The 19,146-nt window shown below is 37.2% G+C and overlaps 1 protein-coding gene across 1 annotated transcript in view; it reads right to left on the reverse strand.

Moving 5' to 3' along the window:
- The window catches only part of LOC144447867 (mothers against decapentaplegic homolog 3-like), a 121,666-nt gene that overhangs the window by 12,309 nt on the left and 90,211 nt on the right, over positions 1-19,146 (reverse strand). The window contains exons 5-6 of the mRNA XM_078137984.1: positions 5,365-5,400; positions 2,244-2,456 (exon numbers count right to left, since the gene is read on the reverse strand). Coding sequence (XP_077994110.1) covers positions 2,244-2,456; positions 5,365-5,400 — 249 coding nt within the window. The remainder of the gene's footprint in view (positions 1-2,243; positions 2,457-5,364; positions 5,401-19,146) is intronic.

Below are 19,146 nucleotides of genomic sequence, written 5' to 3' on the forward strand. Positions count from 1 at the left end.
TAATACGAGGTGAAGCTAGCTGTGAAGTAGGGGTGCGACTTATAATACATACTTTCTATTATTCACAAATTGTTTGATGTACCCTCAAAGCCAGCGCCTCCAAGTAGGGGTGCGACTTATAATATGTATGCGGCTTATAATACGACTTTAACGGTAATTCAGAACTGTTACACTGTCATCTTGCTTTGGAAGCAAAGAAATAATAGCAAAGACCAAACCCAATGGCCAATATATATATATACACACCAGACATTGAAGAAATAGGGTGGAGGGTTTTTTTGCTGACTACTAGGATCTTATTTACATCCCTGCCGTTTTGCCTCACAAGTATTAGAATAGTGGTGGATAGCGCTTTCTAGAGTCAAGACTGGCTCAACAGATTTTCCAGATTAAAACCTTATGAAAATCAGAGTTTATGATGAATTTCAAAATAACTCTGTCATTCTCATTTAGGGTATTGAAAGCTAACACTATTTATTTCATGTAGTGATAAGTTAGATGGAATAGTCTGACTAGGTTTATGAGTGGGTGGAATAGTCTGACTAGGTTTATGGGTGAGTGGAATAGTCTGACTAGGTTTATGAGTGAGTGGAATAGTCTGACTAGGTTTATGAGTGAGTGGAATAGTCTGACTAGGTTTATGAGTGAGTGGAATAGACTGACTAGGTTTATGAGTGAGTGGAATAGTCTGACTAGGTTTATGAGTGAGTGGAATAGTCTGACTAGGTTTATGAGTGAGTGGAATAGTCTGACTAGGTTTATGAGTGAGTGGAATAGTCTGACTAGGTTTATGAGTGGGTGGAATAGTCTGACTAGGTTTATGAGTGAGTGGAATAGTCTGACTAGGTTTATGAGTGAGTGGAATAGTCTGACTAGGTTTATGAGTGAGTGGAATAGTCTGACTAGGTTTATGAGTGAGTGGAATAGTCTGACTAGGTTTATGAGTGAGTGGAATAGTCTGACTAGGTTTATGAGTGGGTGGAATAGTCTAACTAGGTTTATGAGTGAGTGGAATAGTCTGACTAGGTTTATGAGTGGGTGGAATAGTCTGACTAGGTTTATGAGTGAGTGGAATAGTCTGACTAGGTTTATGAGTGAGTGGAATAGTCTGACTAGGTTTATAAGTGAGTGGAATAGTCTGACTAGGTTTATGAGTGGGTGGAATAGTCTGACTAGGTTTATGAGTGAGTGGAATAGTCTGACTAGGTTTATGAGTGAGTGGAATAGTCTGACTAGGTTTATGAGTGGGTGGAATAGTCTGACTAGGTTTATGAGTGAGTGGAATAGTCTGACTAGGTTTATGAGTGAGTGGAATAGTCTGACTAGGTTTATGAGTGAGTGGAATAGTCTGACTAGGTTTATGAGTGGGTGGAATAGTCTGACTAGGTTTATGAGTGAGTGGAATAGTCTGACTAGGTTTATGAGTGGATGGAATAGACTGACTAGGTTTATGAGTGGGTGGAATAGTCTGACTAGGTTTATGAGTGAGTGGAATAGTCTGACTAGGTTTATGAGTGGGTGGAATAGTCTGACTAGGTTTATGAGTGGGTGGAATAGTCTGACTAGGTTTATGAGTGGGTGGAATAGTCTGACTAGGTTTATGAGTGGGTGGAATAGTCTGACTAGGTTTATGAGTGAGTGGAATAGTCTGACTAGGTTTATGAGTGGGTGGAATAGTCTGACTAGGTTTATGAGTGAGTGGAATAGTCTGACTAGGTTTATGAGTGGGTGGAATAGTCTGACTAGGTTTATGAGTGAGTGGAATAGTCTGACTAGGTTTATGAGTGGGTGGAATAGTCTGACTAGGTTTATGAGTGAGTGGAATAGTCTGACTAGGTTTATGAGTGAGTGGAATAGTCTGACTAGGTTTATGAGTGAGTGGAATAGTCTGACTAGGTTTATGAGTGGGTGGAATAGTCTGACTAGGTTTATGAGTGAGTGGAATAGTCTGACTAGGTTTATGAGTGGGTGGAATAGTCTAACTAGGTTTATGAGTGAGTGGAATAGTCTGACTAGGTTTATGAGTGGGTGATCTCTATTATAATGAACACTGAAAGTCATACAGTTTGTGAATAGCGCCATCTAGAGAGAGTAAACTGATAATAGTAAAGGAAATACTTGGGGAATTGTAATGTTGTGGTGGTGTCTAGACACAATGTTCATTACAACACTCTAACATTCAAGCTGGTCACAGAAGTTGGTTGTCAAGGATGAGTGGTTGTCAAGGAGGATATGGTACTTACCAATATGCCTCCTTGTGAGTTCAATGGTTTGATTTCTGTTGATATTTGAGAGGAGACCAAGACAGAATCTTTCGGAGTTAGACGGGTCAGTAAATCCGTCAACGGTCAACGATGGTTGTGATGCATGGAATGTCTCTCCAACTCTGGTATTCATTTCATAATAAGCTATGGAGCACCAAAATGGAGGTTCACAGTATGGAACTGGTTCCACGTCTGTATAACAAATAGAAAGCAATTACATCAACTCAATTCTAAGTATACAATATGGATAACTCATACTTGCATGATAATACAAAAGAGAGTATTTTATTGACCCTGTAGGTAGAATGAAATCAGTTTGTTTGTATTTCTCACATATCAAATTTGTTGTACTCTTTGAAGTCTGTATAATGACAATTTGTTGACAAATGAACAAATGACGTGACTCTTCAGCCAGTACCCTCTTTCACAAATTATACACACAGACATCATGCCAAAGTACACAGTAGTACCCATCAACAAAGAATGCACAACTCATAGAACCATTACCAATAAAGGTCAAACCTTTACTGGAAATACATTAATCATTTTACAGTGAAAACTTTTAAATCTGAACAAAATGATGCTTTATTTATCAAAATTCTACCTCTCTGAGAGGAGATATTGTCTTTTCAATATCCTGTGTTTGTGCTCAGGACACACTGATAGAAAACGTTTCAGTGCGTCTGACATGGCTACTAGTAATACGTATAGGGTAATGTATTGTACCTTGCATAGAAACTGTCATTAGAATCAATTAGGAGTCATTTACAGCAAAGGATGGAATACCGTAAACCATTAAGCTTAGCTAAATGTTCCACTCACAAAATAATATATGAAGGGACTGTAATGATTTTCATTCTGGTCATCTGACTTATTTAACAGAGTGACGATACAACCACTTCTACAACTTAATTGCTCTTTTCCATTTCAACAAAATGAAGCTTGAATTTCTGTACATCACTTTTTCCTCCAATCTTATTACAGTGCAACGTTGTATAAATATTGGAACAAGTCTTAATGACATACAAATTATAATATTTCCTTAGTTTCCTATATTATATAAGGCATACAAATTATAATATTTCCCTAGTTTCCTACATTACATAAGGCATACAAATTATAATATTTCCCTAGTTTCCTACATTATATAAGGCATACAAATTATAATATTTCCTTAGTTTCCTACATTATATAAGGCATACAAATTATAATATTTCCCTAGTTTCCTACATTATATAAGGCATTACAAATTATAATATATCCCTAGTTTCCTACATTATATAAGGCATACAAATTGTAATATTTCCCTAGTTTCCTACATTATATAAGGCATACAAATTATAATATTTCCTTAGTTTCCTACATTATATAAGGCATACAAATTATAATATATCCCTAGTTTCCTACATTATATAAGGCATACAAATTGTAATATTTCCCTAGTTTCCTACATTATATAAGGCATACAAATTATAATATTTCCTTAGTTTCCTACATTATATAAGGCATACAAATTATAATATATCCCTAGTTTCCTACATTATATAAGGCATACAAATTGTAATATTTCCCTAGTTTCCTACATTTTATAAGGCATACAAATTATAATATTTCCTTAGTTTCCTACATTATATAAGGCATACAAATTATAATATATCCCTAGTTTCCTACATTACATAAGGCATACAAATTATAATATTTCCTTAGTTTCCTACATTATATAAAGCATACAAATTATAATATTTCCCTAGTTTCCTACATTTTATAAGGCATACAAATTATAATATTTCCTTAGTTTCCTACATTATATAAGGCATACAAATTATAATATATCCCTAGTTTCCTACATTTTATAAGGCATACAAATTATAATATTTCCTTAGTTTCCTACATTATATAAGGCATTACAAATTATAATATATCCCTAGTTTCCTACATTATATAAGGCATTACAAATTATAATATATCCCTAGTTTCCTACATTATATAAGGCATTACAAATTATAATATATCCCTAGTTTCCTACATTATATAAGGCATACAAATTGTAATATTTCCCTAGTTTCCTACATTATATAAGGCATACAAATTATAATATTTCCCTAGTTTCCTACATTATATAAGGCATTACAAATTATAATATATCCCTAGTTTCCTACATTACATACGGCATACAAATTATAATAGTATAGAGAACATAAAACGTGAATAGTGCCCTAGTATAGAGAACATAGAACGTGAATAGTGCCCTAGTATAGAGAACATAGAACGTGAATAGTGCCCTAGTATAGAGAACATAGAACGTGAATAGTGCCCTAGTATAGAGAACATAGAACGTGAATAGTGCCCTAGTATAGAGGACATAGAACGTGAATAGTGCCCTAGTATAGAGAACATAGAACGTGAATAGTGCCCTAGTATAGAGAACATAGAACGTGAATAGTGCCCTAGTATAGAGGACATAGAACGTGAATAGTGCCCTAGTATAGAGAACATAGAACGTGAATAGTGCCCTAGTATAGAGGACATAGAACGTGAATAGTGCCCTAGTATAGAGAACATAGAACGTGAATAGTGCCCTAGTATAGAGAACATAGAACGTGAATAGTGCCCTAGTATAGAGAACATAGAACGTGAATAGTGCCCTAGTATAGAGAACATAGAACGTGAATAGTGCCCTAGTATAGAGAACATAGAACGTGAATAGTGCCCTAGTATAGAGAACATAGAACGTGAATAGTGCCCTAGTATAGAGGACATAGAACGTGAATAGTGCCCTAGTACAGAGAACATAGAACGTGAATAGTGCCCTAGTATAGAGAACATAGAACGTGAATAGTGTCCTATATGCAAATTTTAGGTCACTATGGGTTAATGGTCCATACCACATGGTACGATATGCCAATCACTGAAGGCTTCATTAACATGATGTGTTATAAATTGTAATATTTCATTAGTTTCCTTCATACAACATGCCAGTACTGAGACACCTCAATTACAGTGGACCTACAGTGGAGGTGATAAAACACACAAATCTCACAACTTAAACACCAAATGTTACATTTATTTTGGAAGCATAAAAACACAATTAACAACTTACCTGGATTTGGACTGTGTGCAGACTCAGCTCCATTCCCTATAATGTAGCAAAAGAATAAACTTTGTTTAAATTTTCTACACAATGAAACTGAAGTGGCAAGCCAATTTGTTGGTAGAGGAACTGATGTATAAGTTAGTAAGATAAATTGTCATATTTCTACCTAAAGTAAAAGACTAGACTAGGGACACACATTCACATCTGGGTATTTATTGTAGAGAATAACAGGTCAAGATTACTTGCTTCCAATTTCTCTTTTTTCGACTTCAGTTCCTCGCAAAAAAACCTACATCTACAACCCAATGATATGTATACACAGTTTAGTGTCAAATGTAACCCTGATTTCAACCTCTCCCCTGGTACAGTAGGCATCTACAACCCAATGATATGTATACACAGTTTAGTGTCAAATGTAACCCTGATTTCAACCTCTCCCCTGGTACAGTAGGCATCTACAACCCAATGATATGTATACACAGTTTAGTGTCAAATGTAACCCTGATTTCAACCTCTCCCCTGGTACAGTAGGCATCTACAACCCAATGATATGTATACACAGTTTAGTGTCAAATGTAACCCTGATTTCAACCTCTCCCCTGGTATGGTAGGCATCTACAACCCAATGATATGTATACACAGTTTAGTGTCAAATGTAACCCTGATTTCAACCTCTCCCCTGGTACAGTAGGCATCTACAACCCAATGATATGTATACACAGTTTAGTGTCAAATGTAACCCTGATTTCAACCTCTCCCCTGGTACAGTAGGCATCTACAACCCAATGATATGTATACACAGTTTAGTGATAAATGTAACCCTGATTTCAACCTCTCCCCTGGTACAGTAGGCATCTACAACCCAATGATATGTATTACACAGTTTAGTGTCAAATGTAACCCTGATTTCAACCTCTCCCCTGGTACAGTAGGCATCTACAACCCAATGATATGTATTACACAGTTTAGTGTCAAATGTAACCCTGATTTCAACCTCTCCCCTGGTACAGTAGGCATCTACAACCTAAAGCAATGATGCTATACAAACGATGGACACTGCAATTTTCCCTCTATGCAATTATCACAGAAGATAAACATAGTGATTCCATGCAATTTAATTATCATGCATGAACTGCTCTGTTATAACTTATCCTGGGATACTAATATTTCTATTTTATAAGGGTAAGGTATAATGTTTTAAACTAGTTCTTATCACACAAGCTTATAAGGATGCAATCATACACTGGATGACTTTTACTATTTGTCTAACATACATATCATATTACACTTGTTTTAATCCCATATTTACATCACTAAAACACTATACTAAATTCTGTCAAAATCAAAAGCATTTTGTCTTTTTGAATTCAAACTGTCTACACTGGCCATATGTGATGTAATATTGTAATGTTACATGGGAGACCTATAAAATGTTATACATGGAGACCTATAAAATGTTATACATGGTATAAAAACACATACATGTACATGTAGTATAACCTTGATCATAGTCCACTTAGTTATTTATAGTTTGTATTCATGATTTACAATTCCTACTTACAGTTTTACATAACTAGGTCACATCACTAAGAATTCTATCTTCATTTCCTTGTATTGAATCATTCTATCCTGTGACTAACCCCGTATGTGAAAATTATAAGCCAGTACAACAACTAAACTAACATGCTACAGTATGATCATATCTTATCCAAGACATATAAATACTATAAGTGTATTTTGTCAAATTATTTATTTTTCATCTACATTTTGTGTTTTCAATCATAGATTCAAATTGTCGTACATTTCAATTTTCAGGGCTTTAGTTTGAAGTTGATGATTTGTTTTACTTAGATTAACAACATACATGTACATGTCTTCCTTTTATTTCATCTCATATTGCATTTTGTGAATGTTGGTTGCCATGCCAACTACTATTGCATCCTGTACTGTTGCTTCTATTACGGATGACACCAAGACAATTTCATTACGGCATTTCTCTCACTGTTCAATATATCCCTCACACTTTCACTGATCAATATATCCCTAACGCTATCCGTGGCATTAATCCTAATTCCAGATAGTCTAGTGCTATCCGTGGCATTAATCCTAATTCCAGACAGTCTAGTGCTATCCGTGGCATTAATCCTAATTCCAGACAGTCTAGTGCTATCTGTGCCATTGATCCTAATTCCAGATAGTCTGGTGCTATCCGTGGCATTGATCCTAATTCCAGATAGTCTAGTGCTATCCGTGGCATTAATCCTAATTCCAGACAGTCTAGTGCTATCCGTGCCATTGATCCTAATTAAGGATAGTCTAGTGCTATCCGTGCCATTGATCCTAATTCCAGATAGTCTAGTGCTATCCGTGCCATTGATCCTAATTCCAGATAGTCTAGTGCTATCCGTGCCATTGATCCTAATTCCAGATAGTCTAGTGCTATCCGTGGCATTGATCCTAATTCCAGATAGTCTAGTGCTATCCGTGGCATTAATCCTAATTAAGGATAGTCTAGTGCTATCCGTGGCATTGATCCTAATTCCAGATAGTCTAGTGCTATCCGTGGCATTAATCCTAATTAAGGATAGTCTAGTGCTATCCGTGGCATTAATCCTAATTCCAGACAGTCTAGTGCTATCCGTGGCATTAATCTTAATTCCAGATAGTCTAGTGCTATCCGTGGCATTAATCCTAATTAAGGATAGTCTAGTGCTATCCGTGGCATTAATCCTAATTCCAGACAGTCTAGTGCTATCCGTGGCATTAATCCTAATTAAGGATAGTCTAGTGCTATCCGTGCCATTGATCCTAATTCCAGATAGTCTAGTGCTATCTGTGGCATTAATCCTAATTCCAGATAGTCTAGTGCTATCCATGGCATTAATCCTAATTCCAGATAGTCTAGTGCTATCCGTGCCATTGATCCTAATTAAGGATAGTCTAGTGCTATCCATGGCATTAATCCTAATTCCAGACAGTCTAGTGCTATCCGTGCCATTGATCCTAATTAAGGATAGTCTAGTGCTATCCGTGGCATTAATCCTAATTAAGGATAGTCTGGTGCTATCCGTGGCATTGATCCTAATTAAGGATAGTCTAGTGCTATCCGTGGCATTAATCCTAATTCCAGATAGTCTGGTGCTATCCGTGGCATTAATCCTAATTCCAGACAGTCTAGTGCTATCCGTGCCATTGATCCTAATTAAGGATAGTCTAGTGCTATCCGTGGCATTAATCCTAATTAAGGATAGTCTGGTGCTATCCGTGGCATTGATCCTAATTAAGGATAGTCTAGTGCTATCCGTGACATTAATCCTAATTCCAGATAGTCTGGTGCTATCCGTGGCATTGATCCTAATTAAGGATAGTCTAGTGCTATCCGTGGCATTAATCCTAATTCCAGATAGTCTAGTGCTATCCATGGCATTAATCCTAATTCCAGACAGTCTAGTGCTATCCGTGCCATTGATCCTAATTAAGGATAGTCTAGTGCTATCCGTGGCATTAATCCTAATTAAGGATAGTCTGGTGCTATCCGTGGCATTGATCCTAATTAAGGATAGTCTAGTGCTATCCGTGACATTAATCCTAATTCCAGATAGTCTGGTGCTATCCGTGGCATTGATCCTAATTAAGGATAGTCTAGTGCTATCCGTGCCATTGATCCTAATTCCAGACAGTCTAGTGCTATCCGTGGCATTAATCCTAATTCCAGACAGTCTAGTGCTATCTGTGACATTAATCCTAATTCCAGATAGTCTAGTGCTATCCGTGCCATTGATCCTAATTCCAGATAGTCTAGTGCTATCTGTGGCATTAATCCTAATTAAGGATAGTCTAGTGCTATCTGTGGCATTAATCCTAATTCCAGACAGTCTAGTGCTATCTGTGACATTAATCCTAATTCCAGATAGTCTAGTGCTATCCGTGGCATTGATCCTAATTCCAGATAGTCTAGTGCTATCCGTGCCATTGATCCTAATTCCGGATAGTCTAGTGCTATCCTGGTATCCATGGCATTAATCCTAATTCCAGATAGTCTAGTGCTATCCGTGGCATTGATCCTAATTCCAGATAGTCTAGTGCTATCCGTGGCATTAATCCTAATTCCAGATAGTCTAATGTTATCCATGGCTTTGAATCTCAAGATCTCTCTTTACAAGATGATTTGATACATTAGCATCTAGACTACATTGTAATTCCAGAAGAAGAAGAAAAATGTCAACAACTGTAAAAGTGCTGAAATAACCTACAACATCAACATACAAGGGTTGCATACATACTATACTGTACAGGTAGGTTAAACTTGGCAAGTGACATCAACTAACTGCTCTTTTTGCATGTCATAAATTTTTATGAGATTCAAGATCAACATCACCAATGGTGAGCATTCATGTTAGATTTTCTCTTCACTGTTCAGTTATTTCACTTTAGTAGTACAAAATGATATGAGACTTATAAAGTGCTAATAAAACCATAGACTTTGAATAGAATATAAGATTAGATGTAAGAGGAAGGAATTCCACTACAACCATAACACTGCCTTAAATTCTTGAAATAAAAGTAATTTCAGTGAAAAATAAAAATAAAAGTATATAAAATATTACAATTGACATGTTGTGACCCAAGTGATCAGTTTTTACATAACTTAACCATTAGTTTCACTACCTGGATTAAAACAGTCGTATTTCTGTGAATTTCTCTTTGTCTTCATTATGATAACATGACCAATGTCAAACAACATGAACTATGACGCACTTAAGAACAGTTCAATCCAGTGTACTTGCATGATAATCAAATGAAGGACTAAAAAGTCAGAGAAATCAATCATTACAGGAATAACAACAAATTTACATAGCATAAATTCTCAAGAGAATGTCAAAGATTTCATGTTCCTACCGCATCTGTTATCCTTGCTAAGGTTAGTAGTAGTGTTTAACATATCGGCATAGTTTGTATGGTCAGTCTAATGGCAAGGCTACAAATACAATGTTTTAATGGCTGCACTAGTACTATAGGGAAGCATAGAATAAACAATTAAGGCAGTTATTGATTACATTCTGTCCAGGTCATGTAGGGCCATAGGGAGTTGTTTCCTTTTTGTTCCCACCTCATTTCATTCACTTGACCCCAACTCACAATACATATCATTATTACAGCCCTACACAATACAATATTACTTGCCTGCACAATTCTTACCCTATTACTTCCACTTGGCTGTCAATCTGGTTCAGTTCTGTTATTTTTTCACAAACATTTTCTTGAACCGTTATCTCCTACATTTAATATACCATGTTTTCCCAGCCATACATGTACTTACTTTGAAATTCCAAAATTTATCATTTAACTTGACATGGCACTGGTTACAACTACTGGAGTTTGATCAGATAACCAACATTATATTCATTGAAATGTGTTCAAATGTTAAATTTAAATGGTTTGAATTGCATATTGTTGAAAGTGATATTTGGCCAACTATTTACATTTCTCTTTTATCATCTATTTACTTATTGTTATCATTATGTTGTATTTTCCTGAAGAAATACCCACTAGTGATTCTACTACATTTAATTTTCAGACGGACAGACAGACACAGTCACACACACACACACACACACACACACACACACACACACACACACACACACACACACACTAATACACGCATACATACAATGTAGATATGACACACAGAATACATGTATGTGAAGATACAGTGTAACACTTCATGAGTTATTGATAATATTTTGGGTGACCCGAGAAATGAGATTTTGAGTCCAAGTATGACCTGATGGTAATATATGAATAACATCATTGTAGAGATAAGCTGCATGATTAAATTGCTAATCCTTGGGAGATTTCACACAGATATTGAACTGTCATTTCTAACTAATATCACTATTACCCTTAACAAAAAGATTAATTTATCATTTGGTCAATATTCCTGTTAGCATTATATCTAGAGTTCAGTTACAATAGTGAACAGAAAGCTGATCTCATTCTAGTTCTATTAAAGATCTGTAAATAACCACTATCAATGTGCTGTGCAATTCTCTGATGGGTCCTACTTTATATGTCATTGCTGAGCACTGCCACCTGCCCTCTCTTACTGCCAAGGCTAATTGTCATTCTTGCAAAGGACACTCACGTTCTCACTGAGAATTTAATTTGGTCATGATTAAACTGAACATTCATCAAATCCCCCTGACTAGGAGTGAAATGTAGCAATTCCATTAATTTTGTAGATGTGTCTAGATGTATACTGTGGATTCCATTAATTTTGTAGATGTGTCTAGATGTATACTGTGGATTACATTAATTTTGTAGATGTGTCTAGATGTATACTGTGGATTCCATTAATTTTGTAGATGTGTCTAGATGTATACTGTGGATTACATTAATCACTCTGGGTTCATGGCATTTGTCATTATGTTTTTTGTACTAGCACTGTATCTCAATAGAGAGGAATGTCTTCCTTAAAAGGAAAACTGTGTATTGTGCCCAAGAGCACATTAACTTTTAATCAGATACCCAGGACTATGCCTTGTGATTCCAGGAACACTGGCCTTAGTTGTTCTTGGAAAACTGTTGGGCTATTTGGATTAATAGTGGCTGAAGTGCAGTGTTCAATAATATTAGCTCCATACATGTAATTCATGGTAAAGCTGAAGTTGGTATTGCTTGGAAACCTGGTAGTAGACCTTTATGATTGATTTACAGCTTGATAAATGGTGAGCTTCGTCATTCTTGAAAGAAACTGACTCTTAATCTTTCTTAGAAAAAAACGCCAATGGCGTTGTAGCACAACTGTATACTTTTTAAAAATGTTTATCCATATGCTAGTCCATGCTAACAATAAGTGTTCATTTGCTGAATGACTATCCAGTTGCCTATCCAACCATGTTGCTATCTTTACGATATATGCTACGGTCGTGGTCATGTTGTTAGATATATTTGCATACATTTGTGTATGTTTTTGTTCACTTGTGTATGAATTCGTGATATTATCTTTGCAATATATGTGATCATTTGGCTGTTGCTATGGGCATGATCTTGTTGCTTGGCATATTTACTACATTTTCTGAATGTTTATTCAGTTATATATAAATCCCCGTTGTTATCTTCGCAATATATGTGATCATTTGGCTGTTGTTATGGGCGTGGTCTTGTTGCTAGGCACATTTGCATACATTTATTGAATGTTTATTCATTTGTCTTTCTATTCCTGTTATCTTTGCAATATGCGTGATCATTTGGCTGTTGCTATGGCTGTGGTCTTGTTGCTAGGCAAATTTACATACATTTTTTGAATGTTTATTCAATTGTCTATTAAACCCTGTATCTTTGTGAAATACACCACCGTTTGGCTGTTGCTATGGGCATGGTCATGGTTGCTAGGATATTTGCATACATTTTTTGAATGTTTACTCACTTACCTACCAGATGATGTTGTTATTTAACCAAAACATACTGCCATTTGGTTGTTGCTAAGGGCATGGTTGCTAGGGCCAATTTTGTCAAAATGTTTTGAAGAAATCTGCAGAATAACACTTTCAGAAACATCTCACCAAGTTTCAGTGTCATTGACCACGTACTTTTTGAGATAAAAATTTTTGATGAAAAATGAACATTCTTACACCTAATTTGCATATCACTCATGGAATCATTGTATGCTTAATATTTCTTTGTCCATACATCCCTAGATGCATTCCCATTAAATTTCAGCCCAATCTGCTCAGTAGTTTTGGAATTATAGATTTTTAACCAAAAAGACACATTTTTAGCCCTAATTTGCATATTACTGATGGCATCATCATGTCATGAACAAATCTGACTTTACACCCCCTTAAGATTGTTCTCACCAAATTTTGCACCAATCTGCCCAGTAGTTTCTGAGTTTAAGTTTTTTGACCAAAAATCACATTTTTTTACCCAAATCACAGACCTGTGATGCGATCATTTTGATTTGAACAATTTCCCAACTAGACACCCAAGGTAATGGACCCACCAAATATCATGGCAATCGGTTCAGCAGTTTTTGACTTTAAGTTGTTCACACACACACACACACACACACACACACACACACACACACACACACACACACACACACACACACACACACACACACACACACACACACACATACACACACACACACACACACACACACCCCCCTTTTTAATAGGATGCAAAGTGAGATTGGTATAATTATTAAATTGTATTCTTTAAATGGTGGTCATGGTCGGTATTCAACAACTAGATTTATGATTCCTGGAATGCAAGGTTGATCTTTCTTGGAAAACCCATACACATTAGAATTTCAAGGATGATGACTGGCAAAGTACATGTATTCATAACAGGCTGTCATTGTGAAAACTAAAACCTTGCATAGTGCAATGAACTTTCAATAATAATAATAATAGATAGTGAACAACTGAGGTCTGTCACTGCTAGGAATGTATCATTAAAGGTGAACACTATATGGATATCTACATACTGCTACTTGTATTTAGTTCTAAGACTTGCTTACAAATCACTACCATATCTCATCATTGGTACTCACACCTTATCAAGTGAACATCGTCAGCTACAGTTTTTGGTTTGACAGACTACTACCTTATTATAAATTGGAAAGTCACAAGTCAAACGTCAAAGTCTTCTTTTATCAAAGGTGTCATGTAAATCATTCTATAATACTGGCCATTCATTTTACAATGCTTACAATGGACAAACATATCTATCATTCTGTTTGGAAAATCTACAAAGACATTCTGTTCACAAATGTGAGAAAACTCACAATTAAAAAGGTGTACATTAGACAATAAAGCTTGTTCCAATTTGATGGCTAATTCATTTATGATCAGTTCAATATAACAATATTAAAATTTATGATGTACTTCATAGCATGGCCATGCAACCAGTCTACTGTGAGATATCTGTATTTCATAGCATGGCCATGCAACCAGTCTACAGTGAGATATCTGTACTTCATAGCATGGGTCTACTGTGAGATATCTGTACTTCATAGCATGGCCATACAACCAGTCTACAGTGAGATATCTGTATTTCATAGCATGGCCATACAACCAGTCTACTGTGAGATATCTGTATTTCATAGTATGGCCATACAACCAGTCTACTGTGAGATATCTGTACTTCATAGCATGGCCATGCAACCAGTCTACTGTGAGATATCTGTATTTCATAGCATGGCCATGCAACCAGTCTACTGTGAGATATCTGTACTTCATAGCATGGCCATGCAACCAGTCTACTGTGAGATATCTGTACTTCATAGCATGGCCATGCAACCAGTCTACAGTGAGATATCTGTACTTCATAGCATGGGTCTACTGTGAGATATCTGTACTTCATAGCATGGCCATACAACCAGTCTACTGTGAGATATCTGTACTTCATAGCATGGCCATACAACCAGTCTATTGTGAGATATCTGTACTTCATAGCAAGGCCATACAACCAGTCTACTGTGAGATATCTGTACTTCATAGCATGGCCATACAACCAGTCTACTGTGAGATATCTGTACTTCATAGCATGGCCATGCAACCAGTCTACTGTGAGATATCTGTACTTCATAGCAAGGCCATGCAACCAGTCTACTGTGAGATATCTGTACTTCATAGCAAGGCCATGCAACCAGTCTACTGTGAGATATCTGTACTTCATAGCAAGGCCATGCAACCAGTCTACTGTGAGATATCTGTACTTCATAGCATGGCCATGCAACCAGTCTACTGCGAGATATCTGTACTTCATAGCATGGCCATGCAACCAGTCTACTGTGAGATATCTGTACTTCATAGCATGGCCATGCAACCAGTCTACTGTGAGATATCTGTACTTCATAGCATGGCCATACAACCAGTCTACTGTGAGATATCTGTACTTCATAGCAAGGCCATGCAACCAGTCTACTGTGAGATATCTGTACTTCATAGCATGGCCATACAACCAGTCTACTGTGAGATATCTGTATTTCATAGCATGGGTCTACTGTGAGATATCTGTACTTCATAGCATGACCATGCAACCAGTCTACTGTGAGATATCTGTACTTCATAGCATGGCCATGCAACCAGTCAACTGTGAGATATCTGTATTTCATAGCATGGCCATACAACCAGTCTACTGTGAGATATCTGTATTTCATAGCATGGGTCTACTGTGAGATATCTGTACTTCATAGCAAGGCCATGCAACCAGTCTACTGTGAGATATCTGTACTTCATAGCAAGGCCATGCAACCAGTCTACTGTGAGATATCTGTACTTCATAGCAAGGCCATGCAACCAGTCTACTGTGAGATATCTGTACTTCATAGCAAGGCCATGCAACCAGTCTACTGTGAGATATCTGTACTTCATAGCATGGCCATGCAACCAGTCTACTGTGAGATATCTGTACTTCATAGCAAGGCCATGCAACCAGTCTACTGTGAGATATCTGTACTTCATAGCAAGACCATGCAACCAGTCTACTGTGAGATATCTGTACTTCATAGCATGGCCATACAACCAGTCTACTGTGAGATATCTGTACTTCACAGCATGACCATACAACCAGTCTACTGTGAGATATCTGTACTTCATAGCATGGCCATACAACCAGTCTACTGTGAGATATTTGTATACTTCATAGCATGGCCATGCAACCAGTCTACTGTGAGATATCTGTACTTCATAGCATGGCCATACAACCAGTCTACTGTGAGATATCTGTACTTCATAGCATGGCCATACAACCAGTCTACTGTGAGATATCTGTACTTCATAGCATGGCCATGCAACCAGTCTACTGTGAGATATCTGTACTTCATAGCATGGCCATACAACCAGTCTACTGTGAGATATCTGTACTTCATAGCAAGGCCATGCAACCAGTCTACTGTGAGATATCTGTACTTCATAGCATGGCCATGCAACCAGTCTACTGTGAGATATCTGTACTTCATAGCATGGCCATACAACCAGTCTACTGTGAGATATCTGTACTTCATAGCATGGCCATGCAACCAGTCTACTGTGAGATATCTGTATTTCATAGCATGGGTCTACTGTGAGATATCTGTACTTCATAGCATGGCCATACAACCAGTCTACTGTGAGATATCTGTATTTCATAGCATGGGTCTACTGTGAGATATCTGTACTTCATAGCAAGGCCATGCAACCAGTCTACTGTGAGATATCTGTACTTCATAGCAAGGCCATGCAACCAGTCTACAGTGAGATATCTGTACTTCATAGCATGGGTCTACTGTGAGATATCTGTACTTCATAGCATGGCCATGCAACCAGTCTACTGTGAGATATCTGTACTTCATAGCATGGCCATGCAACCAGTCTACAGTGAGATATCTGTACTTCATAGCATGGGTCTACTGTGAGATATCTGTACTTCATAGCATGGCCATACAACCAGTCTACTGCGAGATATCTGTACTTCATAGCATGGCCATACAACCAGTCTACTGTGAGATATCTGTACTTCATAGCAAGGCCATACAACCAGTCTACTGTGAGATATCTGTACTTCATAGCATGGCCATACAACCAGTCTACTGTGAGATATCTGTACTTCATAGCAAGGCCATGCAACCAGTCTACTGTGAGATATCTGTACTTCATAGCATGGCCATGCAACCAGTCTACTGCGAGATATCTGTACTTCATAGCATGGCCATGCAACCAGTCTACTGTGAGATATCTGTACTTCATAGCATGGCCATGCAACCAGTCTACTGTGAGATATCTGTACTTCATAGCATGGCCATACAACCAGTCTACTGTGAGATATCTGTACTTCATAGCAAGGCCATGCAACCAGTCTACTGTGAGATATCTGTACTTCATAGCATGGCCATACAACCAGTCTACTGTGAGATATCTGTATTTCATAGCATGGGTCTACTGTGAGATATCTGTACTTCATAGCATGACCATGCAACCAGTCTACTGTGAGATATCTGTACTTCATAGCATGGCCATGCAACCAGTCTACTGTGAGATATCTGTATTTCATAGCATGGCCATACAACCAGTCTACTGTGAGATATCTGTATTTCATAGCATGGGTCTACTGTGAGATATCTGTACTTCATAGCATGGCCATGCAACCAGTCTACTGTGAGATATCTGTACTTCATAGCAAGGCCATGCAACCAGTCTACTGTGAGATATCTGTACTTCATAGCAAGGCCATGCAACCAGTCTACTGTGAGATATCTGTACTTCATAGCAAGGCCATGCAACCAGTCTACTGTGAGATATCTGTACTTCATAGCATGGCCATGCAACCAGTCTACTGTGAGATATCTGTACTTCATAGCAAGGCCATGCAACCAGTCTACTGTGAGATATCTGTACTTCATAGCAAGACCATGCAACCAGTCTACTGTGAGATATCTGTACTTCATAGCATGGCCATACAACCAGTCTACTGTGAGATATCTGTACTTCACAGCATGACCATACAACCAGTCTACTGTGAGATATCTGTACTTCATAGCATGGCCATACAACCAGTCTACTGTGAGATATTTGTATACTTCATAGCATGGCCATGCAACCAGTCTACTGTGAGATATCTGTACTTCATAGCATGGCCATACAACCAGTCTACTGTGAGATATCTGTACTTCATAGCATGGCCATACAACCAGTCTACTGTGAGATATCTGTACTTCATAGCAAGACCATGCAACCAGTCTACTGTGAGATATCTGTACTTCATAGCATGGCCATACAACCAGTCTACTGTGAGATATCTGTACTTCATAGCAAGGCCATACAACCAGTCTACTGTGAGATATCTGTACTTCATAGCAAGACCATGCAACCAGTCTACTGTGAGATATCTGTACTTCATAGCATGGCCATGCAACCAGTCTACTGTGAGATATCTGTACTTCATAGCATGGCCATACAACCAGTCTACTGTGAGATATCTGTACTTCATAGCATGGCCATGCAAATACTTAGGATAACATTAACAGAGTACAAAAAAATCACAATGTCTGTTTTGAAGCGTGAAGCCATGGCAAACTGATCACCAGGGAATGGGAACTAAACCATAAATTGTAATAACTACTCAAGCAGAATTTATGACAGAGAGCATGCAGTGAACATTTTACGAGCTCTCCTTGTTGTATTGTAGTATATGAAATGTCACACTTCACTGCTGATAGCAACCTTGTACAACTGACCTATATTTAGGTAATCTTAAAGTGTCAGAATATCACTGCCAATAATAATACCTCCTAGACTTCAAACCCATTCATTCATCCATCTGCTCACTGTTTTGTAGTCGCAGCTAAATACAGTGTATAAGGCTATTTTTTCTAAAAAGACTAAAAAAGTAACGGCCTTCTGCAACAAATGAGTACAAAAACTGTGAGTGTTTGAAACTGTGGCAACATCTCTTGTAAGTCGACTCTTTTGACTTACAGTATGTATGTATAGGTATAGTTTTTGTACATGTTTACAGGGTTCTCCCAAGCTTGAGAGTAGTCCCGGTCGCTATTTAATATTCATACTAATTTGCATAATTAATATTCATGAATACATTAATGGTACACTCAAAGTACATGGTGTATGATCAAAGTTGCTAAAGAAAAAATTTAAAACCAACTTTTCTTTCTCTACAGATTTATAACTCTAATCTCAATCTTTGCACATCGATTTTTTTCAATCACAGTTTTTGATTAGTTTTCTCAGAAAAGCTAAAGTTGTTTCAATCAAACTAAATATCCAAAGACGACAG

Source organism: Glandiceps talaboti, chromosome 16 (genome assembly GCF_964340395.1).
Source record: "Glandiceps talaboti chromosome 16, keGlaTala1.1, whole genome shotgun sequence".
Taxonomy (NCBI): domain Eukaryota; kingdom Metazoa; phylum Hemichordata; class Enteropneusta; family Spengelidae; genus Glandiceps; species Glandiceps talaboti.